This window comes from Puma concolor, chromosome E3 (genome assembly GCF_028749965.1).
Source record: "Puma concolor isolate L17-30 chromosome E3, mPumCon1.1.hap2, whole genome shotgun sequence".
Taxonomy (NCBI): domain Eukaryota; kingdom Metazoa; phylum Chordata; class Mammalia; order Carnivora; family Felidae; genus Puma; species Puma concolor.
Genome location: NC_141682.1, coordinates 34,518,436 through 34,545,691, shown reverse-complemented (window position 1 = coordinate 34,545,691; position 27,256 = coordinate 34,518,436). Strand labels below are relative to the sequence as shown.

At 47.1% G+C, this 27,256-nt stretch overlaps 1 protein-coding gene across 1 annotated transcript in view; it reads right to left on the bottom strand.

Moving 5' to 3' along the window:
- GRIN2A (glutamate ionotropic receptor NMDA type subunit 2A) overlaps positions 1–27,256 on the bottom strand; it is a 372,343-nt gene that overhangs the window by 35,236 nt on the left and 309,851 nt on the right. Inside the window, exons 10-11 of the mRNA XM_086691293.1 lie at positions 26,176–26,405; positions 18,344–18,504 (exon numbers count right to left, since the gene is read on the bottom strand). Coding sequence (XP_086547419.1) covers positions 18,344–18,504; positions 26,176–26,405 — 391 coding nt within the window. The remainder of the gene's footprint in view (positions 1–18,343; positions 18,505–26,175; positions 26,406–27,256) is intronic.

The following is a 27,256-nucleotide window of genomic DNA, read 5'->3' as shown; positions in this document are numbered from 1 at the left end:
GAACAGCCTTACAAATTTCTCAGGCAGGTATACACATGTATGCTTGCACACACACCCACACCTTTAAAAAAATTCTTTTTAATTTTTAAAAATGTTTTATTATTTATTTTTGAGAGAGAGAGAGAGAGCGAGAGAGAGCAAGCGTGAGTTGGGGAGGGGCAGAGAGAGAGGAAGACACAGATTCCTAAACAGGCTCCAGGCTCTGAGCTGTCAGCACCAGGGCCTGACATGGAACCTGAACTCACGAACTACAAGATCATGACCTGAGCCAAAGTCAGAGGCTTAACGAACTAAGCCACGCAGGCGCCCCCATACCCACGTGTTTTAAAACAGGGGTTGGCAAACTTCTTCTGTAAAGACAAGATAATCGATTAAGCGTTGTGGGCCACACAATCTCTATCACAACCTCTCAACTCTGTTGCTGTAGCATGTTTTGGGCTGGTCCCCCCCCCCCACCCCCAACAAATTCCTATGTTGAAGCCCTAACCCCCGGCATGTCAGAATCTGACCTCGTTTGGACATAAGGTCATTGCAGATGTGATTCGTTAGCCTAAGGTCACATGGGGGAAGTGTGGGCCCCCAAACCACTATAAAAAAAAGGGGAAATTTGACTACAGACACACAGGCAAGGAGACCACCACCATGGGGAGGCTGGAGTTCACACTGCCACAAGCCAAGAAGCTACCAGAAGCTGAGAGAGAGGCCCCGGAACAGATACTACCCTTGTGCCCTCAGAGCCAGCACAGCCCTGCGGACCCCTTGGTCTCAGATTCCAGCCCCACAACAGTGAGACCGAAAAATTCCTATTGTGTAAGCCTCTCAGTTTCTAGTACTTTGTTCTTGCAGACCTAGGAAGTGAGTACACAACACAAAAGCGGCCCTAAATAATGCAGAAGTGAATGAACTCAGCTCTGTTCCAATAAAAGGTTATTTATAAACACAGATTGGCCTGTGGGCCATAGTATGTCCTTGTTTCAACCTGCAAATTATCATTATTCCATACAAACCACTTCCCAAGTTGCCTTCTTTGCTTGTTGCCATGTCAATAACATAGCACATTTTTTTCCCTTTGTGGATGTATTTATTTTTATTAAGGTCGAATGAAGTGCCACATAAATTTGTACCCATTCTACATCCTGGAAATCACCACACAGATTAAGGCATCAAACGTTATCATCTCAGAAGTCCTGCATGACCCTTCCCAGCCCACGCCCCCAAAAGGCAAGCATCAAATCGTCCCTCGATACCGTGGCTGTACCTCTTTCATTAACCAGGTCACTGTCAGTGGGTATGAGTACCGTTCGCAATTTTTAAAAACATTTAACAAGGCTGAAGTGGTCGCCCTTGTACATGGGGATGGATGGCTCAAAACTAGGTAGGGATGGGATGGGATGTCCTCAAGTAGATAGAAAAGCTAAATTGGAGATTACTCGACGTCCTGGTACTTTCTCAACTCTACTGCCTTTATTTATTTAACAAGAACACATAAAACAGTGAAGCAAAGAAAAATAAAAGTGGCAGGGAAAGGAGGTAAAATGTTGCATTCTTTCAGAGACAGCTGCTGAAGGCCTCCCGATGGGAATAAAACTATTTGGAAGGTTTACAGCGGCATGCTTCATTTTAATTTTTCGTTTCTGTAATGGTTAGAGGTGGGGCAAGACTGCAAGGCTCATCTCACCAACACAAAGACTCTAAAGTCTTTCTCCCAAGGCTGCAGAACTGAGGGTTTGGGATTATAGTCAGAGAGTATTAAAAGGGGATGAGATCATCCAAGTGGAAGGGGAAGGAAACTAAGCATTGTTAATGGTGATGGTAAACCAGAGCTGATGAACCAAGAGGAAACAGCCTTCTGGACAGCCAGCAATGCAGAGAGCTGTGGAAATAGGAGATGGAGAGTCAAAAACAATTTGTAAATGAAGGCGGGGGAGCGTGTGACAGGAGCAGTGGATGGGCAGGTAGAGGGGCTTGGGATTCTCTAGTAGACTCAGAGACGGTGGGACCTCGGGAAACTCACTTCCTTCTTTTGGATTGCCAGTTCCTCATCTGTGAGGTGGTCACTGGGGTGCTGCTGAGATACTCCTCTAGCTGTGGCATTCTGATTCCACAAGCCAAGAGTCATCTTCTGTGACTATCAGTAGGGAAACTGAGGCTCTTGATGACATGTGTATCCTGAGGACTTGGGGCCATGGATGGTATCTGTCTTCTTCATGAAACTTACGTGCTTGCAACGTCAATACCTTAACATATTAAGGTTGCCATGGAGATGCTGGGAACGTGGGTTTTGCTGAGACTTCCTAAGCCTCATCCCACTCTCTCAATTCTCAAAAAGACATAAAACAAAAAACAAAAATACACACATACATGCATACAGGGGCATTCAAATGTTAAGACCATCTGTATGTGTGAGGTGAAATCTCTCTCTATCCTGGTAAGCCACCACACATTGAAGCGTTTCTGGGATAGAAATCCCAGTGCGGTTTTAACCGGTTTTTACTGGAAATCCCAGTGTGGTTTTAACTGCACCTGGCAACCATCGAGAGCTATCCAACAGCAGCTTAAATCACCATTTTATGGACAGGCACAGATTTTTGCAAATCATTACCATTATCTCATGACAAAATATTCTTCAGCTGAGCACAAAATGACCAGATGAGCAGAGCAGAAAGAAAAAAGGAAGTTTTCTCAGGAAACAAAGTTTGCAAAAGTAAGATGCTGTTAAGGCAGAGGGAGGACAATCGCAAAAGACCCGAGTGAATGAAGCAGTTCCACACACTGGTGTGTCTGGTGTGGGCTGGTGGCCAGGAAGGGCCACAGAGAGGCCTGGCGCGGGTCTCAGGCCCGCATCAGAACCAAAAGGAGGACAGTGCAGGAAGGAAACTGCAGGGCCCTGTGATGTTGGTTTTCTCTCCCTCATCAGTGATTCTAGAGAGCTGAGGTCTAAATGCAATGGTCACAGACACCTGCATGTTTACAAACATCCTGGGGCTTGCACAGCAATCCCCCCCACACCCCCCATAGATAGCTGGTCCTCACAGTGCTTTGCAAAAGAGAAGGGAGATATACAATTGGTATTGTTCTTTTCCTATGTGGTCTATGAGCGGAACGGGTCCCATGGGGTTAAGGCAAACAGAAGCCCATCTATATCACTGTCTCTGTGACAGTGCTGCCCAGTAGAGCTTCTGAAACAAACGCTCCACGTCTACTCTGTCTGATGTGGCTATCACGCATTTGAAGTGCGGTTCGTGCAAGTGGGGAACTGAGTTTTTAGTTTTATTTCCTCGCATTAATTTAGATTCTGTCGTTAAGTGGTCACTCACGGCTGGTTGCTCCTTAAGTGGACGGCATAGCTGCAGGTGGGCAGGGGAAGGCTGTGGGGAGCAGGTTCCCTCCTTGCTCTGACCCAAAGAGGTATACCTGCTCTCTTTTCAACTGAGAGAAAAATGTTCCTATTTTTTAAAAGAAGAAATTGAGACGTGCTGACATCCTCAAGAGTGGGCTCTGTGCTCAAAGACTCGGAGCCAGGGGCCTGTGTTTCCGAGCCCCAGTCTTCTCTCTGCAAAGCGGGACGGACAATCTCTGCCCTTGGGGGGCTTTGGGAGCAAGGTGAGGTTACGTGAGTAAAATGTGTGCACCGTGTCTGGCACAAAACAAATGCTCAAAACACACCGATGCGTTCAATCGAATTCAGATTTTATGGCATTTTCCACGACGTTCTGTGCACTGCCTGTGACCAATCCAGTCCCGGGTACTTGACACGCATCGTCTCATCCCACTGAGTCCTGCTATCAGGGCACGGGTGGATGTGTGGCTGCCGTCCCCATCGCCAGGTGAGGAAACGGAGGCAGCGGAGGGCCACGTGACTCACACCGTCTGGTGTCACCACAGTGTCTGGCCTTCCACACAGTCTGACGCCAGAGGCCACAGACACAACCACTGTGGCCACGACGTTCTGTGACACTTGCAGGGTAGACCAAGGCAAGTCTGTATTTTGCTCATGAAATTCATACCGGCGGGCACAGCTGTGAGTCAAGCCCGGCGCTACGAGAGAAGAAGCCGGGATCGGAGCCTGGCTGCAACAGCCTCGATGGGTCAGGTTCACGTGTCTCTTTCCCAACAGATGCACAGCCACGGAGGGTCCAGAGTCTCCCCGGCAGAAACCTTCTCTCGCCCCCAGCACACCCCACCCCTGCCTTCAGGACACATGTAGGCACAGAGGCCACAGCTCCTGTTGGTGCAGGGTCCGGAAGAGAAAAGCCACCTGAAACGGAAGCATCTGGGGGGCCCGGAGCTGAGATTTCGGGAGACAGCCAGCTATCAGGCCGCAGCGTGGTAGCTGACAGCCCCTGGGTGTGAAGCGGCACGAAATAAAGCCGACCCAGCAGGAAAGAGGCCCCAGAGCTCGCAGGGGTCCCCGGGATGCTGGGGGGCTCACAGGTAAGGAAGCCAGTCATGCTTCGCTGCTCCGTGCTTTCCGTTCCTGCTTTTCAAGAGGAAACCGTCTTCGTCCCGCCTTCCCAGCTCCTGCCCACGTCCCATGGCTGTCACAGGCTGGCAGCTTCTCCCATGGGCCGGGGGAGGCCTAAAGGAGGGGATCTGAGAATAGCCATGGGGCAAAGCCCCTACCTCATCTACCTCTCTGCCCGCCCTCCCCACAGAAGGGCCATCTCTTCTCCAAACATTTGTGACAAGTGAACGGCCACCTTGGCTCCCCAACCTGAGGCGCGGAACAGAACTGGAGCCCAAAATGAATGCAGTGCTGTGCTGTGTGTGCTGTGTGCATGTTTGCTGTGCTGGCCCACCCCCTGCCATGCATTGTAGAGGTGGTGTGGGTGCCCTCGCTCGCTCCCTGTCACTGGCAGTCCTCAAGGAAAGCAAAGGATTAAAACCGACAGCCATTCGGGATGGGGGTGGGGGGAGCAGTAACACTTCCGTCTGCCAATGTGCCAACAAGCAAAGTAAGGAGGATGTCACACGTGCCCCGTGCTACTTTCACCGAGCACTTTCCTGCCAGAGTTTTCGACGGCTCTGAAGAGGCTGCTACAGCTTTCTCGAGTGTGTCGATCTGACGCTGTCACTGGGGTCGGTGTCCCTTCTGCCAGCGTGGTGGCCTCAGAGTTCACTCCTTGCCCCAAGACTGCCTGTCGGCCAATCTGATGCCCCCAACACGAGGGAAGGCCACGGCGGGAGGCAAGGCCTGGCCCTTTGGGGAAAGGGACTTGTATGGCGAGGCAGCTTGACATTTCCTAACCAAAAGTTTCCGGTTTTAGCTCATCATCTCCTTCTGCATGTTTTCAGATGCTCTCTGGGGGTCTCAGTACATTTAAAGGCTAATTATATCGTTAGAGTTAATTATTCATCCATTAACATTCAAGAAGTCTTTAACGAGACACTGACTTGTTCTGATGAATTAATGAATCTGGAGTGTGGACGGGTGTGTGTGTGTGCCTGCCTGCGCACGTGTGTTTTGGAGTCTAGTCTAAAGTGTTATGAAAATTAAACACCTCTTGGATGATAACTAGATGTACTTTGGAGGTCATGTGCGAGCCTAGCAGAGAAGGGAAATGCAGGGGCCAGAAATTCAGGCCAATCAGGGCGCTGGGACGCCTGGGGGTGGGGCTCGGGTGACTCGGCAGGCCCCACCAGGGAGGCCCCCTCAGGGGACCTCTGTGAGCTTGGGTTTTCCCACGTGGAAGAAGGGGAAATGACACCTCTTTCTCGGGGTGGCTGTTGGATGGACGAAGACAGGTGTGAACATGTTCTGTAAATTCAGGCGCAAGTTCAGGGGCTGGCGTGGGCGTGATGACGTCAGTGTGCGCGCAGGCGAAGGCGGTATGGATCCTCAGCAAGCACCCAGACACAAGGCTGTTGGGGGGTTGAGGGTGTTCATGGGCCCAAGAAGTGGTACCACTGAGGCATGACAACCCTTGGAACTACCTGCTTGGGGAAGAGACCCTCAGCACGCACAGGCTGTACCTGCCGTGGGCACGGGATGGTCTAAAACTGGCTTTACGAAAGTGGCTTAGAATCACATCTGGACTCCCAGTTTGTGAATATAAGCTGTAAAATTAGAGTTATATGGACACGGATGCATTTTCACTAGGGAAGCATTTTTTTTTTTTTTTTCAGAGCAAACTCCATTAAGCTAATCTAATTCCTAGATCGATGTCTCCTACAGCCTAGTTATTGTTTCCAACTTTTCTGGAAACTGTTTTCACTGGGATCAATTCTTTTGTGTTTAAATTTTATAAGGATTTGACTCACTGATCAGTGTTTGGACCACAACAAACTTGACTAATTTATAGCTGCTGCCATTTTGAGTTCCTTGTATGGTTATTATTTCTATTAAAGTTCAATTCTCCTGAGTCAAAATTGTGCAGAGACCCAAACTTGCTGGGGAAAGTTTGAGTCATCCATGGATTTTTAGTCAATAACAAATTTCACCCTGTGTGCTTTTAACTGTTGTCAGTTTAATTTGTATGGATTATGTCTATTGGTGATGATAGTGGCCGGGAACTGGGTTTAAAAAAGACCGATAGTTAATATTTATTTTTTAGCTGAGAAAATTCTTAGCGATTTTGTGAGACAGAGACAGAGAAAGGCAGAGAAGGAGGGAGAGAGAAGGAGGTAGAGATATGGATGGAAGCGGGCACCAAGGAAAACAGGAAGAGAAAGAGAAAGAATGAGAGAGGGAATCAGAAAAAGAGATGGTGAACGGGAGACAGTAAGTCACAGACAAGGAGAGAATAAGAAATGGGGAGATGGGAGAGAGAGAGAGAATAAGAGACACAGAAGAGGGGGTGTACCCTTTGCCTACTGATGAATAACCTCAAAAGTAAGAAACAGTTGGAAAAAAAATACAGCAAATCCTTGCTTTGTTTCTGTTCAATTCAACAATGGACCCAACTAGCCATGTCCAAGGAGTTGACAGGTCATGTAACGCTGTCTTTTTCTTTTACTATCTTCCAACAAGGCAACCGAGGCCCTAAGATCTCTGCCTAAGGCCTCCCACAGTCCAGGATTCCAGACCAGTCCATGACTTGCCCAAGTAATGCGCCTTCAGAACACCGCTGTGGGGCTTCCTCACATGGGATGTGGGGTCAGAGGAACAAGACCGTGACACGTAGAGTGAGTCTGTGTGTTTCTCTAAGCCTTGATTTCCCCACCTGACCAGAAGGAAAACAATCTCCCTCACATGGCTGTATACTGGTTGGTTGAAGTAACAACTATAAACATGTTCTGGTGAGTTCTAAGGCGCTAGGCAAATGCTATGCTTCTTCACCTCACAACTCACGTTCTGACATTGGAAAAATACAGATTCCTTCTGGAATATAAAGCTTTTATACAGAGTCCCTTCGATTACTCTCTTCAAGGGTTGGGATCATGCTAACCATTTCACTACGAATTCCGTGGCGCATGGCCTGTTATAAAGAATGCTCAGGGGCACCTGGGTGGCTCAGTTGAGTGAGCACCCGACTTCAGCTCAGGTCGTGATCTCACGGTTTGTGAGTTCAAGCCCTGAGTCGGGCTCTGTGCTGACAGCTCAGAGCCTGGAGCCTACTTTGGATTCTGTGTCTCCTTCTCTTTCTGCCCCTCTCCCCGCCCTCAAAAATAAGTAAACATTTAAAAAAAGAGTGCTCAAAAATTTTTTCTTTGTTAGACTTTTCTCGAATGTCTGCCGTGTGCCAGACACTATGTTATTTGCCTACATATCTCATTTAACCCTACCTACCCTGTTTTCCTAAGCCGAGGAGCCAAAATTAGCATCATTTTATGCATAGGAAGACTGGGGTGTATGGGGTTGATTGACTTGTCCCAGGCCCCACAGCTGGACGTTGGCAGAGTGGGGATTCCAATCCAGGACACTCAGCTTGGAGGCATCACGTTATACTGCTGCTAGTGACAATGACACTGCTGAGCCTGTCACACCAAAACTGAAAGACGGGCAATCACAAGGACCGAAAGCCATATGAAAATGAAGGAAAGAATAGAAAAAAAAAAATCAACATTTCAAAAAATGCTGTTATGCATCAGATACAGTGCCGTGTACTTTCCCTAGAGCCAATTCACTTAATTTCAGGGGATGGGACTGTACAGATGAGGGGAAAGCTCAGAGAGGTTATTTATTTGCCAGAAGTCACAGAGGTGGTCATTATCACAGCCAGGGTATGCATCTAGTTATTTCTCACTCCCAGGCAGATATTCTGCACCAAGAGTCCACCCAGAAAATAAGCCAATCAGTCACCCAAATAAGACTGAGCTTTTTCAAGAAGGTATATATATTTTGACTCAGATATTCTCCTTCTTGAGATTATCCCTAGAGAACTACAGAGGACTCATCCGGATTTTTCTTTCAGATTTTAAAATTTTCTTTCTTTCTTTCTTTCTTTTTTTTTATTAAATAGAACTTATTGTCAAATTGGTTTCCATATAACACCTAGTGCTCATCCCAACAGGTGCCCTCCTCAGTGCCCATCACCCACTTTCCCCTCTCCCCCATCCCTCCATCAACCCTCAGTTTGTTCTCTGTATTTAAGAGTCTCTTATGGTTTGCCTCCTTCCCTCTCTGTAACTTTTTTTTCCCTCCCCCCACCCCCATGGTCTTCTGTTAAGTTTCTCAGGATCCACATAAGAGTGAAAACATATGGAACCTGTCTTTCTCTGCCTGACTTATTTCACTTAGCATAATACTCTCTATTTCCAGCCATGTTGCTGCAAATGGCCGGATTTCATTCTTTCTCATTGCCAAGTAGTATTCCATTGTATATATAAACCACATCTTCTTTTTAAAAAAATTTTTTTTTCAACGTTTATTTATTTTTGGGACAGAGAGAGACAGAGCATGAACGGGCGAGGGGCAGAGAGAGAGGGAGACACAGAATCGGAAACAGGCTCCAGGCTCTGAGCCATCAGCCCAGAGCCCGACGCGGGGCTCGAACTCACGGACCGTGAGATCGTGACCTGGTTGAAGTCGGACGCTTAACCGACTGCGCCACCCAGGCGCCCCTAAACCACATCTTCTTTATCCATTTGTCAGTTGACAGACATTTAGGCTCTTTCCATAATTTGGCTATTGTTGAAACTGCGCTATAAACATTGGGGTACATGTGCCCCTATTCATCAAACAGTCTCTTTAAGATATGGTGCTGGGAGAACTAGACAGCAACATGCAGAAGAATGAAACTAGATCACTTTCTTACACCATACACAAAAATAAACTCAAAATGGATGAGGGACCTGAATGTGAGACAGGAAACCATCAAAACCCTAGAGGAGAAAACAGGAGAAACCTCTTTGACCTCAGTTGCAGCAATTTCTTACTCGACTCATCTCCAAAGGCAAGAGAATTAAAAGCAAAAATGAACTACTGGGACCTCAACAAGATAAAAAGCTTCTGAACTGCAAAGGAAACAATCAATAAAACTAAAAGGCAACCGACAGAATGGGAAAAGATATTTGCAAATGACATATCGGATAAAGGGCTAGTATCCAAAATCTATAAAGAACTCATCAAACTCCACACCCGAAAAACAAATAATCCAGTAAAGAAATGGGCAGAAGACATGAATAGACACTTCTTCAAAGAAGACATCCAGATGGCCAACAGATACATGAAACAATGCTCAACGTCACTCCTCATCAGGGAAATACAATCTAAACAAAACTAAAAGGCAACTGACAGAATGGATAACAATATTTGAAAAGGGCATATAAGATAAAGGGTTAGTATTCAAAATCTATAAAGAACTCACTAAACTCAATACCTGAAAAACAAATAATCCAGTGAAGAAATGGGCAGAAGACATGAATAGACACTTTTACAAAGACATCCAGATGGCCAACAGACATACGAAAAGATGCTCAATGTCGCTCCTCATCAGGGAAACACCAATCAAAACCACACTCAGATACCACCTCACACCAGTCAGAGGGGCTAAAATGAACAAATCGGGAGACTATAGATGCTGGAGAGGATGTGGAGAAATAGGAACCCTCTTGCACTGTTGGTGGGAATGCAAACTGGTGCAGCCGCTCTGGAAAACACTGTGGAGGTTCCTCAAAAAATCATCTGGATTTTTAATGGAGCAATATGACTGCTAGCCCACAAAGAGAAAGGGTTAAACAGACCGTGATGTGGATACCACCCAATTCTGTCCAGTAGTCAAAGAGAATGAAGGCAAAAGACACCTACAGATATGGAAGGTTCTCCAAAACGTATTATTAGTGGGACACCAAACTGTGATATAACTTCATGGCTTGATAGCATCCCACAGAATGAACTGATAATGATGTGTGGACATATAAATACATACCAATGAATCTACCAAAGGTCGAGGAGAAATGGCCTGGAATATCAAACAGACAGCGGTGCCTATCTGGTGGTGTGTGTGGGGTGGTGATGGTGGTGGCGGTGGTGGCTTGGGGTTGGGACATGGTCAAAGGGATGCTCCTTTTTCTGTGGTTTTGAGTTTTTACAGTGAGAATTTACATTTCAATGAGAAGCAATGCAGCACAGCAGTTAAGGGCACAGGTGCTAGAGCCAGTCCGAATCCCAGCTCTGGAGCTTACCAGCCCTCGCCTGGCCAAGAGCATTGACCTCCCCGGTCTAGTGCCCCTGCCTTATAACAAAGGCGTCCATCTCTCCCAGAACTGTCCACCTGTCGGGACAAGCCGAGAGTTAGCACGTACGGGTAGGAAGAGATGCTGGGCTGAGTGTGAAGGCTGGCTGTGACCCTCACTCAACCTCTGGACAAGCTGCCTCTCCCCCTCAGACTTGGCTTGCTCTTCTGTAAAATGGACAGAAGGCCTACTTGGCAGAGTTGGAACAGAATGAAATGAGATCACACAGTCGAAGCCTCCGTGTGAGTTGGGCAGGCAGTAAGAAGAGGCGGTCCCTCAGGAGAAGGAATCTTCCAGAAACCCCCTGCCTCTTCACAGTCTCCAGGAGGAACTTCTAACCACGTGTATCCTAATGTAAGAAATATATCCTTTGCAGGGGGGGTTGTTTTGTCTGTGAGTCCATTCCCCCCATCTCAATGGAAGGAGAAATAGTGCCCCCTTTTTAAAGCAGCATTAAGATTTTCAAAGGAAAAAAAAAGACATTTTAAAGTATGAACAAAATTAGTTCTGGGTTTTGTGTAATAGTGGGCAATTTAGCAGGCTAATTGTACAGTGTTATGGGAATGTTCATATTGATATTCTAAGTCATGGCTCGAAGCATGGGCTCTGGAGCAAGTGTGACCCAGACAAGCTGTTTATTCTCTCTACGCCTATTCCTTCCATTGTATATGGAAAAACACGAGAGTCGTTGGCTCGGGGTGGCTGTGAGGTTTAAATAATGCAGGCACAACACTCAGAGCAGTCCCCAGCACATAGGTGAGCGCCCAGTAAATGTTATGGGCTAGGCAGAAATACCTCGCTTAGATCCCCCAAACCATTCAGGTAGCTTAATGCAATAGAGTAAGGTTTAAAAATATGGACAAAGAAATCCGATTGAGTTACGGGAAGTCAGAGGTGGGATAGTGGCTAAAGCTTCAGGGAAAGTCAGGAAGCAGATATTCAGGCCCTAAGCTCTCCACAGTTGCCGACAGAGGATCACAAGTCGAGCTCTGAGTTATGTAGTAGCCTGGGCCAAAAGAAAATCCCAGAGACGGTGCTGTGCACAAGGTAGAAGCGTGCCTTAAGGTGAAGGAACACGACACTGTGCGTGACGGAGACGTCTGAGAGGCGGTGGAGGGCAGCAATGTGAACAAACTGATCTACGATGATGGTACCAGCAAGCTTCCTAAAATAGCTGTTTCTTTAGGGGGCTCCCATGCCAGCCACAGGGTGATGGAAATGCAGAGCAGTGAGTTACATTAATTTATATTCCTCTAACTCGGCGAAATACTGTCCAGTCATTAAATGTGAAAACAGTCCAACACCACGGTACAGGTCGGAGAAAAGCAAAGCGCAGATGTGCACGCACGGCGATTTGAGGCGTGTAAGCCGCACAACGCGAGGACAGACACCGGGAGGAAACGGAGCGTTGTGTTCAGAAGAAACTTTTCTCTGATTATTACGAGTAATACTTTTGTTGCAGAACAGTTGTGACACACACAAAGATGGAAAGAAGATCAGACTCCCGGGCAATGGGCAGTATGTCTGATGCATTTTGATGTATTTTCATTTCTGCCTTCTTTTTACCTCTCCCTCTCCCTCTCTCCCCACTGCTGAGTTTACAGAATTAGGATCCCACCTCTAAATCCCCCCCATTCTTTCCTATTTTTAACATTTTATGGGTGGCCTTGAAAATCCATTAATATAGTTTTAATTGAGTTTAACAAGAAATAATTGCAACCACTAAAACCCCCCCCCAAAAAAAAACAAAACAAAAAAGTGCCTGTGCCTCCCTGAGTTTTTATTTTGGAAAAAAAAAAAATCCTAACTCTGTGATGTGGTAGCAATTATTTTTAAGCTTTATTTGCAGTGTGGGGGTGGATCTCAGAAACCAGGTCACTGTCGATCTGACTTTTCTCTGGAGATGAGGCTATCCCATTTAGGAGAACGGCTCGTGGAGCCCTGTTGTCTATGCCTGCTTTCAAACTCAGGAGCTGGAAATGAACCCTCTGAGTTTGATCCTGCCTGACTGATAAAATATATCTAATATTTTAGCCACGTATGCCACTCAGATAGCATCCTGGAAAGAACGTGCCCCACACAACAGCTAATCATCGATGACAATCCTTACGCCTTCCCAGGCTACCTTTGCCTTGGCAACTTCAACATCTCCCAACCAGTTTCTTGTGGGGATAGAAAGGAGGATGCTGTGATCTTATCAACTCTCAGGTAGTCAGTTGATAGATATGTAATTTAAAATATCTGTATCTTATATGCAGTATTTTAAATATGCCTAGATACACACACACATATGTATCAGAGATAAAACTGTGGGCTCCAAGTCTTTTGAGCTCTAACCTCTTACACCCAGCTGCCTCACTGGCACGCCGCTGGGGAGAGGCAACCCCAGATACCACACTTAGTAACTCTACAAGGTAGTGACTTGGTTAAATAGCCTGTTGAGTAATTTAGTTAACCTCAGTTCTTCATCCCTTAAAGGAGACACCCAGCTCGGCAGCATGCTGTCAGGATTAAACGGGATTATTATGCATGTGAAACGTTTGGGGCTGTGTCTCACCAACTGCTGGGTCTCAACAGATGCCGAGGGGAGGTGGGTGCCCAATGATGGGGTCCCAGAGACACTTCCAATTAAGCCTGCACAAAACCTCCTCCATGCCTCGTCTCCTCCAGGGCACGCCTTCTGAAATGCCCTTCCTCTTCAGACGGGACACCCTCTCCCAACATTCAATGAACCTCTCAGAAGCCACGGACTACCTCTACCTGAGTCACCAGAAGTGCTAATAAAAGCATGGATTCCTGAGCCCCAGAGGCTTGGGGACCCTGTGCTCCAGAACAGGGGCTCAGTGCTCCCCTTTACCGCGAAGGCAGTGCCGTGAAGCTACGCAAGTTAGCTGCCTGATTTTATTTTTACAGACACATCCCTGAGCACGACGTGAGGCCTGCAGTAAATGTTTATCGGTCCAAAGGCAACCCTCCCTCCCCATCCTTCTCTCCAAATACTCAACGTAAGGGAAGCCGAAACATGCCTGCCTGTTTCCCAACTCTCTTGGGCGGGACAGGAAATCAGATAGATAGGGGACGGCGTGGCCAAGGGCTAAAGAAGGATGCTTCCAAAGGAAATTAGGACTTTTCATAAACGTATATACAAATAACTGTACACGAACATCAGTGAAGATAAATAGAAACCATCCCACTGTGTCTTGAAAATTAGGCTCTGAGGAGTCCTGGGGATGTTGACGGTTTAATTTAAATCTGCCGTAAAATGCTGGGCTTGCAAGTTTGCCCATTTGCTAGAACCGCTTGGAGAACATGAGCTTCTCATGACGGAGCATTTGTAAATCTAAATCTGCCTCCGCTCATTTCAGCTCCCTCTTCTAGAGCGGACGTCTTCAAACCTGGATGAGCGCAGGTCAGAGTTACCCAAGAGCTTGCTCTGGAATGCCACTTCCCAGGCTGCCGCCCCCGGACATTCTGTCGGCTCAGTGGGGCTCAGGAACCCACACTTTTATTAGCACCTCTACTGACTCAGACTCAGGCCACCCTCGGAGGAATACTGGTCTAGAAACCCGGGGTCACAAACCGCTCACCCACCTCTGATTCAGGAGAGCCCCTACCTGTCACAACAGACCCAATCCTGAAAAACCCTACCTCTGTCCATGTTTGCACGTCAAATCTTGTTTCCTCGTTGATTTGCCTGCTGATTTCTGGAATGGTTTATCTCGACTTAAAGTTTCAGTAAACAATGAAACTTAACTTAGTTTCAGGTTTCTCTCTACCTCGGTTTTAAGGCAATTAGGGATCCCAGAGATAAGCTACGTGGTTACATTGACTGGTCTACTTTTTATATGTTGTCTCAATAGAATGTGTTTATGGAATCCCTTTAGAACAGTTCTCAAAGTTCAGCATGTATCAAAATCACCTGGAGAAGAAGGATGCTTGTTAAAATGCAGACTCACAGGGGCGCCTGGGTGGCTCAGCTGGTTGAGCATCTGACCTCGGCTCAGGTCATGATCTCGGAGGTCCATGAGTTTGAGCCCCATGTCAGGCTCTGTGCTCATGGCTCGGAGCCTGGAGCCTGCCTCAGATTCAGTATGTCCCTCTCTCTCTCTCTGCCCCTCCCCTGCCTGCGTTCTTTCTCTCTCTCAAAAATAAATAAAACATTAAAAAAATTATTTTTAAAATGTCCTCAAGTTTAACAATTCAGGGGTGCATAGGGCACCTCTCTCTACCTTCCAGAAGATTGGAATCTTCTGGAGATGCTGCAGTGAAGGAGGGGAATGGCTGGGTGCTGGGTATGTGAGGAGTTCATTTTGTTACTGTTATTCCTTCAACAATACAGCCTCATGATATTTACTCTTGTGAAATTATTGCCCAAGGCACATCATGTTTTAAAATAACCTATTTCCTAGTGGCAAGTTTTAAAAGGAGACGAGAGGGGCGCCTGGGTGGCGCAGTCGGTTAAGCGTCCGACTTCAGCCAGGTCACGATCTCGCAGTCCGTGAGTTCGAGCCCCGCGTCGGGCTCTGGGCTGATGGCTCAGAGCCTGGAGCCTGTTTCTGATTCTGTGTCTCCCTCTCTCTCTGCCCCTCCCCCGTTCATGCTCTGTCTCTCTCTGTCCCAAAAATAAATAAACGTTGAAAAAAAAAATTAAAAAAAAAAAAATAAAAGGAGACGAGATGTGAGAGGTAAGGAAAAGATAAGAAGGTGAGGCAGACACTTGACTTTGATGAAGTCTTGGAGGAGGAGCAGATGAGACCCCCATGGAGTTGCTGGGATCCTGGTACCATTCTGTGGTGGCAGGTTCCCACATTTTGCTTCTCACAATCATGTTGAGGGGTTGAAGTAATATCATATCAGGTCGTGCCCCTTCCCTGCTCTATCTTTCTAAAATAAAAAAAAATGCAACTGGGATAGAAGAAAATTCAAGAAAGGAATCTCTCTTTTCAGAGTAGAGAAGGACTTCTGAATTACAACTCATAACCCAGAAGACTTAAAAAAAAAAACTGATAAATTTGACTACAAAAAAAAAAAAAAAAAAAAGGCATGGAAAAAAAATACCATCTGGAAGCTCCAAAGACCAGAAAGCTGGGAACACCATTTGTAACTACACCACAAATAAAGGGCTTATTTCTGCACTACAAAAATTAATAAGAAAAAGACCAAGAGACCAATAGAGAAAATAATGAACGTTTTCAAAAAAGGAGCTGCAGAAGGCTTTTAATTATGCATAGATTGATCTGGAGGGACACAGGATGGTCAGGAGATGTGGTTGCTGTTGGGGATACTTGGCAGAGGAGAAACAGTGTGGGGGGAAGGTTCTTCACTGTTCATCTTTTTATACAATACTTTTTGATTTGGAATTATGTAATGTATTCTCTATTCAAATTTTAATTTAATTAATTTAAATAATTAACCAAGCAGTTCTTTAAAAAAGATCCATACAGGGGCGCCTGGGTGGCTCAGTCAGTTAAGCGTCCAACTTTGGCTCAGGTCATGATCTCACAGTTCATGAGTCCGAGCCCCGTGTTGGGCTCTGTGCTGACAGCTTAGAGCCTGGAGCCTGCTTCGGATTCTATGTGTCCCTCTCTATACCCCTCCCCTGCTTGTGTTCTCGCGCTCTCCATAAATAAATAAATAAATAAATAAATAAATAAATAAATAAATATTTTTTAAAAAAAGACTCCTACTCCTCCAACTCTGGTTTCTGAGTTTGCTGTAATAGCACAAATTATTTCTCACATGGAAAACTGAGTCTAGAGTAAAGCTGCCAGCTGCCCAGGTTTGCTGGGATGGATGTCGTAATTATTATATGGCTTCCAGAAAACAATGTGTACGATTTACGGCTAGGAACCGTTTCCATTCCGCGACTCCCTTTTGTTCATATTGTTTTTTTTTTTTTTTAAATGCGAAAGCAAGAAAACAACCCATTTGCTGCACTGGGTGACAGATAGATAGAGACGGGGCCAGCGAGACTCCACTCACTCTTTCTAACCACTATCATCCACATTTGTGTTCATGGTCCATCCAAACCGACAGTGTATGTTGAAGAAAAGACCATGGCAGAAACAAACATACAAAACCCATATCTGGGGCTCAACTGGAAAGTCATCAGAATTTTCTGGTATCTACCGAGATCAAACACACGTGCATTTTACAGCTCGGCGATTCCTGTCTTAAGTATGTATCAAGGGCGGTGTACTCCCTTGTGCAGCGAGGGCACGTGTGAGAATGCCCCTAGAAGCATTACCCCAAACATCCCCGAATGGGACGCCACCCCAACGTTCACGACTAGCAGACGAGGATGACTCTGTGGCATGTCCCCACAGTGGACTTCCACACCGCCATGGCAATGACAGACCTGCTGTGACATGCGGCGATCTCGCAAACAGACTGCTGGGCTGAAAGAAGGCGAGTGGAAAAGAAGACGTCCGGTGTAATCTTACTGAGATGCTAGAATAACAGGCCAAATGAGTCTATGGTGTTAGAAGCGAGGCTGGTGGCGGGGGGGGAAAGGGCGTGGCAGGGTTTCTAGGGATTGGCCACGGATGGTCAGTTTGGACAAAGTCATCAAGCACTGTCCTTAATGTGTGTATCTTCTCTGCATTTGTGTCCAGCCTCGATGAGATGTTTTAAAAATCACTCTGAGCTAGAATGCGCAGCACGTGAACGAGTCTGGGGTAAGCCATGGCCTCGACTTCTCAAGACGTGTTGTCCCAGCCCCTGCTGAGATACCAAAGAGATTCCAAAGAGACTGAAGGGACAAAATGCGACCGGCCAAAGCTCCTGGAAATTGTGCGGAGGTTGGGCTTGAGGGTTTAGACAGGGCCCCTAAGGAAGAGGCTGTGGACAAAACTACGGGATGATGCACAACAGTCATGTCTCACACCCCCCAAGACGCATTTTGCACATCCTCAGCATTTTGAAGAGGCCACAGAAGAGAACTTAACCTTTACACCAAATAAGAGCACTGGCAGTCGGGTCGTGTCTGTGCAAAATGCTTTCCGGCACATCTTCCCTCAATCCTCACAAAACCCCTATGAATTAGGTCCCGTTAGGATTTCCATCTTACATATGAGGCTGGGAACAACTCAGCGTCTGTCCCAAGCCACACACGGTATCAACAGGGGGAGGAGAGGCACACTCCAGCTTCACCTCCCAAGATCCTAGCCTCTGCGGTCTTTTCTCAGCAGGTCCTTCCTCCGAGTGGGCTACACTCTGCAGTGCCAACAGGTGGACGGGGACATCGGCTGCACCTTTAGAGACACTGCTCTTCTCTCCAGCTTTCCTTTCTGCTTCATCAGTGCTACACTATCAGCTTTTACATACGGCCACTCGCCAAAAACTCCTACCCCAAATCAGATAAAAGTCTGCAGCACTTTGTTTTCAGCACTTTCGAGAGGCTAACAGACCCTTTAGATCTTTCTCTCTGGCTGAAATATCCCACAGGGTTGCACCAACTTCTTTATCAGTTGAAGAAACCCCTCTGGTTCTCTGCATTTTCAAGTGTCCTGGATTTGTGTTTCCTTAACACGACTCAGAAGGAAACCTGTGGTGCTCATGAGATTAACAAAAAGAGCCCTCACGTGGGGTTCATCTGAACCACAGCCACTTTCCAGAAAACACAGCTGCGAAGGCAGGTAAGCACCAAGGCACGCAGAGTCATTTTCTGTGAGGTTTATGGGCTGGCAGGCCTGCAGAGAAGAAAACAAATCCCCATCATCCTTACCCAGTTTTCAAGCTGACCAAGGCATCTTCCACTCCCTTCTGATTGAATTTGGTCATGTACTGATGCATGTAGGGGTAGTTATTACGAATGTTTCTCTCGGTACTGCCGTTAGGCACCGTGCCAAATCGGAAAGGTGGGGAATAGTCGTGAGGTCTCTGAAACTGGAGAGACAGACAGACAGACAGACAGGACAGAGACAAAGAAAGAAGGAGGAGAAGTCAGCCACCATTGTGTCTTGTGTCGGGAGTTAAACATATGCACGCCCTAGCACAGGACAGCTGAAAAACCATTCATTTCTGTTTCCTTTTTTATTTAATCCCACCTGCCACTGGCCCGTGAGCTCTGAGAGGTCAGAAACAGTGTGTGTCTCGTTCCCAACTGTCCCCCCAGTGGCGAGCACAGGGCCTGGCTGCGTGTGCGACAGGCATTTGTTGGATTAACTTTTTTCGGCCCCATTATAGACTGGCCTTGCGGTGGGCACACGGGCCGTGCTCAGGAAACACTAACTGTGCCGAAATGAAGGTGTTACTTTAACTCAGTTCATTTTATCTACCTTCTCATGAAATTTCTCTGTTTTCCCCACCAATCACTCCCTTGTCTGAACCTCATTCACAATTACCATGACCACCCCTGGGCAATGATGAACAACTCAATGTATCACGCCAGGATACGCCTCCTTGGCCTAAGGATTCTCTTCGGCTGGTTATTTTTACAAACAGCAGACACAGGACAAGGTCTGAAGAGTAAAAGCCCTTTTGTAAGAGACACACTGATATTGGTAGGGGTGTCTGCCTCTCAGCACCTAGAGAAGGAAGATGGCTCATCTCTAGAAACTCTTATTGTTGAAGGCACCAACTTAAGTCTATAGAACAGCCCTCATCCTTGTTTACTGTGCTTTTCCTGACAAGCTCCCCTAACAGGACTCCTCACCCCCGCCCCCCCTTGTCTCTCTTTTGTCCTTAGCTGGTGACAGTGGTCAAGTTGGTGGCTTGGGCCATCGCAAAGAGTTACTTGGCTTTCCTGGGCATGTCCCACGTCTACAGAATGTATCCATGCTATTAAACTTTTGTTTGTTTTTCTCCTGTTCATCTGTCTTTTGTTATAGAGGTATCTCAGCCAAGAACCTACAAGGGTAGAGGGAAAATTATGTTTCCTCCCCTACAGTAACTCTGTGTTTGCCATTTACTCATTCCCCACTCGCTCATTCATGCATGGCCCACTTATTGGGGGCCTAATATATTCCAGGCATAATGGCAGCCTCCACAAACGTTTCTTGAGCTGGAACCATTAGCTTCTTGGGGATGCCCATATCTTGAATGGCTCTCAAGCCTCCATTAAGGTTGGCTGTCCATGCTCCACTGTCTTCCCTGATTGACTGATATTGTGTTCATAAGTGCAGTGCCTGGACAGCCCAGTGAGATTAGGAGTCAAGAGTACTAGGTCTGAGTCCCAGAAACAGAATTAAAATCTAGAGTCAGCAGAGGGCAATAGGTACAAGTGTGAGCTCAGGTTCAAAAGTTAAAAAATCAGGTTCTATCATTTATGAACTATGAGACCCTAGATAAGTCACTTTATACTGCCTCCATTTATTTTCCAGATCAGTACTCCTCTTGTAGGCGTTAGTGGGGCATTCTAAAATTGTTAAAATTTGTCAAGTAATTAAAATAGTGCCTGCAACAGAATGAGCACTCAAAAATAGTTATTATTACTTTTCAATTTTATTATCAGCATGGACAAAAAAAAAAAAAGTAACTTGGGCTTCATTTTTCCATGAAATAGGAAATTCTGGAACTATACAGTAATGATAATGACTGGCACTTTTTGAGGACTTGCTTAGGGCCAGCGTTGTGCCAAGGACTTTACAGATGCTGTAGCATTTAATCTGCACAACGAATCTGCCAGGTAACAAATCTTAGAGGCTCCATTTTACAGATGGGGAAACTGAGGCTGAGGGAGGTTACATGACCTATTTAGGATCACACTGCTTGCAAGCAGCAGCCCAGAATTCCATCGCACCTATGCCTGACCTCAGGTTAAAGTCTGAACTCTGTCCTTCCACAAAGTCCGTCGCTAGTAACCACTCCTCTTTTAGAGGGAGGACCGTGCGACCCACAGAAGGGAAGGATGCCCAGCAAACCCATGGCGGGACCAGGGCTAGGATCCAGAGGCATCTGAGACTTCTAGGTCAGCATGTCTTACACGCAGCTAAGAACTGCTGGAGAAGGCATCCAAGTTCACCCGAGCCAGACCAACCACAACCATCATTCTTCCTTCCAGACTCACACTTCATTTCACCGTTAATTAAAATTTCCACTTGAAAATCGTGTCCCCTGAGTTAGGCAAGCTGCTGTGTAATAAGCAGCCACCGCTGCATTTGGGGGGAAGTGGCCATACATTGGCCAAATGAGATCTTCCTGCTGGGTGCCTTGCATTGGTAGAGTGTGTGTGCATGTGTGTGTGTGTGTGTGTGTGTGCACATGAACAACAAAATGCTCTTTGCACTCCCTCTGGCGGGCAGTGCCTCAATTCATCACCAAAAGAGGAAGAGGCGCCAGCCCCGCTCGTGGGCACGGCAGCCGCCTGCTCTGGGGACACAGGTAAGTACTCTGTATAAATCCAGGTGCTGTGTCAGCTGCTTCCGATCTCCAGAGGCATGGGAGATGGTCCACTTGACCAGATGTCGTCCCCTTCACTCCCCGTCTGCAGCAGAGGGGCCACGTAGCTCTTTACAGGTTTGCTTTGGTCCCTACCTTGGGTTTGCACAGTGACAGAGGCAGATGTTCAGCCTCAGTGGTGAACTTCCACACTTCTCAGGCCTTAACTGTACCATCACCCCCACAAAATTCAGCCCAGCACCGAGATCCAAAAACCTTTCCCACTAGAGTAAAGGATGTCAAACTTAAAAAAAAAAATTTTTTTTTATGTTCATTATGCTTATTTACTTTTGAGAGAGAGAGAGAAAGAGAGAGAGAGAGAACAAGCAGGGGAGGGGCAGAGAGAGGAAGACACAGAATCTGAAGCAGGCTCCAGGCTCTGAGCTGTCAGCACAGAGCCTGACGTGGGGCTCAAACCCACGAACAGTGAGATCATGACCTGCGCTGAAGTTGGATGCTTAACCGACTGAGCCACCCAGGTGCCCCAAGGCTGTCAAACTTTTTACAGCATGACTCTCAAAACACACTCTATGGACTAGGACATTCTTCATGTATACCCTGTCCACACACACACACACACACACGTGCCACTTCCCTGCACTCTTTCTACATGTGATCTATTCTGATGTCACTGAGATGTTCTATTTCTTTAATGGCCACAACCCTTACATTAATTTCAGGGCTCACTAAAAAGCTAGGACCTACAGTGTGAAAAATAGACCGTAGGCACACGAGGCAAGTGTGGGTCATCTCTTAAATCCCGGGGCCTCCCACTGAGGACATCGTCCGTGTAGTTTTCAGAAATGATTTCTTGTGCAACTTTCTCCCAGAGAGTTCTGTGTCCAAAGAGAACAAAACAGATGTGGGCTGTAGCAGAGGAAAGGGTGGTACAGAGATATCCATGGTCAGCAAGACCACAGAGCAATGTAATCACGATGCCGGGGGTGGAGGGAGTCAGTGGAACTCCCTGGGGCTTCTCTCTCTGAAGACTATACTCCCTGGTCAAGTTCATTGCCTTCACTTGGTCTTAGGCTTAGACAGTTCAGCTCCTCATCTGCCCCTTAGGAATTGAGTCATTTGGGGCAGCTGCCTAAGTTCTCCAAGCCTCAGTTTCTCTATGTGTAAACTGGGGACCGATTTTGCAATTAATCATTTGGTCCTTCAAAGAATACGTGGCTTGATACACATTGCCTCATCACCTGCTGTCACCCAAAGTGACTTTAGCCAAATAATGGAGCCAGTTTCCTTCTAATCTGGAGAACAAAGGATTAGGAGGGTTATATTCTAAACTTTTCTCCCATCCAGTATGTGAACAAGTCTGGAAGTCATCCAAGGGGGCAAGACAAGGCAAGCCCTTCAGGACAGAGCAAGTACAGATGCAGATCTGGGGAATAAAATGCTTAGAGCAAATGTGGCAATGGACCAGGACATTTCTTTATTCCTCTTACACATCCAAACTACACATTTATTAAAAATAACTAGGGGAGCCTGGGTGGCTCAGTTGGTTGAGCGTCTGACTTCTGCTCAGGTCATGTTCTTGCAGTTTGTGGGTTCGAGCCCCATGTCCGGTTCTGTGCTGACAGCTGGGAGCCTGGAGCCTGCTTCTGATTCTCCATCTCCCTCCCCCCCACCATCTCTGCCCCTCCCACTTCCCCACCCTGCACTGAGCTCTCGCTCTCTCTCAAAAATAAATAAAGACTAAAAAAAAAATTAAAAATATATCTGTCTTCTGTGACTACAGATAAGGGTCACTGGCACGTGGAGCTGTATTTCGAGTATGGTCTGCAACTGCTGGTGATGCCCCACGAGCTTCTGGAGGTCAGCATCAACCGACTGCGGCCCTTAGAAGGGAGGAGAGGCTCAGAGGCCTCTGTGCAGCCGGTGCCCACCCAGCAACAGAACCGCAGCACTCGGGGACAGCACAACTCCACGGGGACACATTCGTGGGCTCCGCTACCGAGGCAGGCTCCTGAATTCCCCCCATTGTCACAAGAGGCCAGCTGGTGCAGCGACGCTCCCAGCCCCCAGAGGTGCGGAACAGCTCATGAGGCAGCGAGGCTGAGGAGGAGGAGGAGGAGGAGGAGGAGGAGGAGGAGGAGGAGGAGGAGGAGGAGGAGGAGGCTGGAAGGAGGAAGTAGCAGTTCTAACAGGACAACCTACCAAGTGCCGGGCACGGTGTGAGGATTATTGCTAATACTCATATTAACCTTGCCAGAAAGGTATTAATACCCGCCCCCACTCCTATTAGGTAATTAAGCCTTGGGGATACTGACATACCGAAGGCCATACAACCATTTTATGGCAAGGTCGAGGGTTGGAACGCAGGTTCATTTGACCCCAAACCTGGCGTTGCTCTCGCCACTACATTCACCTTGGAGCTCCCCCACCCTTTTTGGGAAGCTTCCCCATCAACATTTCAACTTTTCTTTAGTATTTCCTAGGGGAACATCTACCTATGAATCTGCCTATTTAGAACCGAAGCCTGAGCTCATCTGAGTGCGCCACGGGCTTCAACGGTGCTTTTCCCAGCAAGCACTAAGACTGCAAAATGCTTTAAAAGCATCATAAACCTGAGTTGTTACATAGGTAATCATGATTTAAAAAAAAAAAAAAAAAGGAAAAAAAAGGAAAAAAAAAAACCCTGAGTGTGTACAGTATTAAAATAAATTGATTCCATATAGATTTTTTTATTTTGTAAACTTTCTCGGTGTATCTGCTATTACTCTTCTGGGAGCATTTAGCTTATTTACTCCAAGAATTTTGCTGTTTATCTAATTGTAGCAAACATTTAATTAAACGAACTATCTGAGTGCCACTAATGCTCTGAGCTTGGGAGCTGAGCTGTGTCCCATGAGGATGTGGTATCTGTTACGAGGTGTCTCAAAGCCAGAGAAGGTCAGTCAAATTATTAGTGGTTCTAATTAGTTTTCCCACAAGCGGCCATGTTATTTAGACCCAAAACTACGTAGCAAGGGATTTTTTTTTCTCACCCTTGCCTTTGAAAAGAGCAACAAAAAGCAAAATAGGCTGCGAACTACTTTCCTGAAAAATCCTGGTTCCCGATGCTTCTGCTGTACCTCAACCTGCCTCTTCGAGGAAACGTATTTTCGTTCCCCTGATGTGACGGAGGCACGTACCGGTGCCGGTGGCCGTGGGGGATTCTATGGACTACAAGGCACATTCACGACTGCTGTCTGCCTCTTTCGCTACAATCTCTTCTCCTAAACGTCAGGGAGGAATGAGGAGGCACAGCCAGGTTCTGTGACTATGAAAGCATGGAGTAAATCGCACCTCTGAGTTTGCCCTGCCCAGAAGCAAAGGAACGGCTGGGGTTTTGTGCTCCCACACTGGTTAGCTGTTGTTTAGAGGTAACCGAAGGGATTGTGGGAACTTAACCTTTCCAGAAGTTTACCGTTCTAGTGCCCCAAGGTGATCCTCCTGTGAAGATCCCCCTTATGAGCCTTTGTCAGCAAAAGTGGGATGGGTACACGGAGCTGGAAGACGGATCCCAGGAGACCCAGGTGAGATGCCTACAGTGTCCTACACAGCATGCATTTGTCACCCAACAAACATATCCTGAGCACCTGCTAAGTGCCAGAGAACTCTCTCCTAAGCATTCCCCTGATAGCCCCTCCAGCCACGTCAACGTTAATCTCACAGGTTTTAGCTCCTTGATAATACTTGTTCCTGCCTGGAATTTTGTTCCCCGTTTACATTCATGCGTGTGTTGTTTATTTCTCTCTACTAGAACTGAAGTATCGTGGGATTATGAGCGCAAGCTGCCAAGTTCGCCACAGTGGCTGGGAACACCCCTCCCAAGAGGTGACATTTTCCCTAAAAGACCTGAAAGTCAAGGAGGAGCCAGCCATGGATGATGGGGAAGAACATTCAAGGCAGAGGGCCGAGCAAGTGCAAGGGCACTGTGGTGGAAATCTGCTTGCGGTACTGAGGGCACAGGGAGGGGGGCTGTGCGAGCAAGAGGGAGGGAACACTTGAGGGGTGCACCAGATAAATAGAGGGCTCTGTCGCCATGGTAGAGTGGCATTTACTCCCGCCACAGTGGGAGGCGTTCAGAGAGAGGCCAACCACTCACCCCTGCCACTCATCATCTTTCTGATGACAGGCCTTCTCTCTACCTCTTTCAACCACGGCATATGTCACAGATAAGCTGTTAGGGCCTTTCATGGTTGATTTTCTATTCAGCGGTTTGTTGATGAATGCCAAAAGAATACATGTAGACTTAAGTCAGCAAGACATGCTGGTGAGATTTTATGAAGAGAGACAATTATCCACGTACGCGAGACAGAAAATCTTTGTGAGGCAGCAGTCCCCACACTGCTGAGCTTAGCAAGTCAGGATATGCTTCCCGAACCTAAAATTTCAACGGAAGGCTGCACCCGGTTTACCTCTTTTCTTCCTCTGGGTGCCTTTCTGAACAGCCACTCCCACCCCGCCTCCCTTGTGACATTCTAGCAGAGACTGGAGACAGCAGGTGTGACATTGGAAGCACGGCCCCGCCCCGAGAGGGAGGGCTGGAGAGGCTTCTGAGTAAAAAGGAGCCGGTGGCGAATGAAAAGCCTCTCTGCTCCTTTTGTGCCCTTGAGGAAATTTCAGGTGAGTCAGGAATGCAGACGGTGGGGCTGGCCGGCTACACGGGTACAAAGGCGCTGTTAGTTTGTCTCTGGGCAGGCCTTAGAGACGACTTTCTTTCGTGTCAGAGATGAGAAATCCAGGCGTGGGGCACATTAGAGACTCAACCAATGCCAGAGAACGGGGACGTCGCTACAGGCTCAGAGCACCCCACTTCCACCCCACCCAAGTTTCTCCTTGTCCAGGCTCGTGGGTCTCCTCCAACACCACGCGCTCTCTTACGGGGAGAACTCCAGCCTGAGCTGGAACGCAGTGCCACCGTCATCGTTCTCTAAATATGACAGATGACCGTTTGGGGAAACGGTGCTTCCAAATTAGACCCGGAATCTTTTAGATCTGGGAGGGCTAAGCCTCAGGTTCTGTTTCTAAAATTTTTAGAAAGATGCCAATTCAAGTTAAAAGAAAAAAAAAAAAAAACCCAACCCTCTGGCTTTGTGCTTTAGAGTTGATGGGTTTGGATGGGCCCTTCTGAGAAGAGAGCATTTAAGATCAGCCCCTCGGGCAGTGAGGGAAGTAAGGTGACCTTACCTTTTTGTCACTGAGGCCGGTCACTTGGTCCACAAACTCCTCCTGGATCATGAAAGCGGCCAGGTTGGCCGTGTAGCTGGCCAGGAAGATGACGGCGAAGAAGGCCCACACGGACACCATGATCTTGCTGGTGGTACCTTTGGGGTTCTGGACGGGCACGGAGTTGTTGAACACCAGGCCCCAGAGGAGCCATATAGCTTTTCCAATCGTGAAAGAAGGCCCATGGGGTGCTGCGAATAACAGGAAGGACATTCTCAGAACTTTCTCGAAAGGGCAATGCGGCGGCTGCCAGCCATCCTGCCGGGTGCCGGAAGATGGGACCGTCTCACAGTGGTACTTCATTGTCCCAGAACCACAGCCACCACACTCCCTGCATCTTTAAAAATGAGCATTTCCCCCACATTTCTATCTAGCTGGATTTTTTTTTTTTTTTTGCCACATTTCTTAAAAGAAGGCGAAATAAAAAAAAAAAAAAAAAAAAAAAAACAAGGGAGAAAGGAAAAGAAAATGGCTCTGCAAAATGTGGTTTTAAATTTGGATTCGATTTCCATCTGGGGGAGCCAATCTCCTTAATCAGCCTAGCAAGGCTTGCAGAAATGCATGTGTGGGGTCGCTTCAGTTCTCACAGGCCGTGCTACCGGTAAGAACCATGCGGTCCAGTGGGACTGACATGTGGCAGTCTAATCCAATTGTCCCTCGCAACTGCTCCTGTTCAAACTCAGACGTAAAGTGTGCACAATATAGGAATTAAACCCAACTTTTCAGTTGTCTGCAAGTGGAGACATCAAGGAACCCGAATAACAGCTGAATTCTCCCACCACTTCACAGATGAAAGACATTTGGTTGCAGGTCACGGAAAATGAACTCTGATATCACAGCACTTTTTCTTCCTCGGTGTATCCCCGCAACAGCTACGTATCCCTTTTAAGATTCTTAAATGTTCTTTGTAGCAATCTTCACAAAAGAGGCAGAACAACATGGCACAATATATTGGGGTGGGGGTGGGATCTGCGGGCTGTAAAATGCAAGCCTTTCGGCTTTCATGTCTGTTTTGCACAAGGGGGAAAAAATCAATTTATGC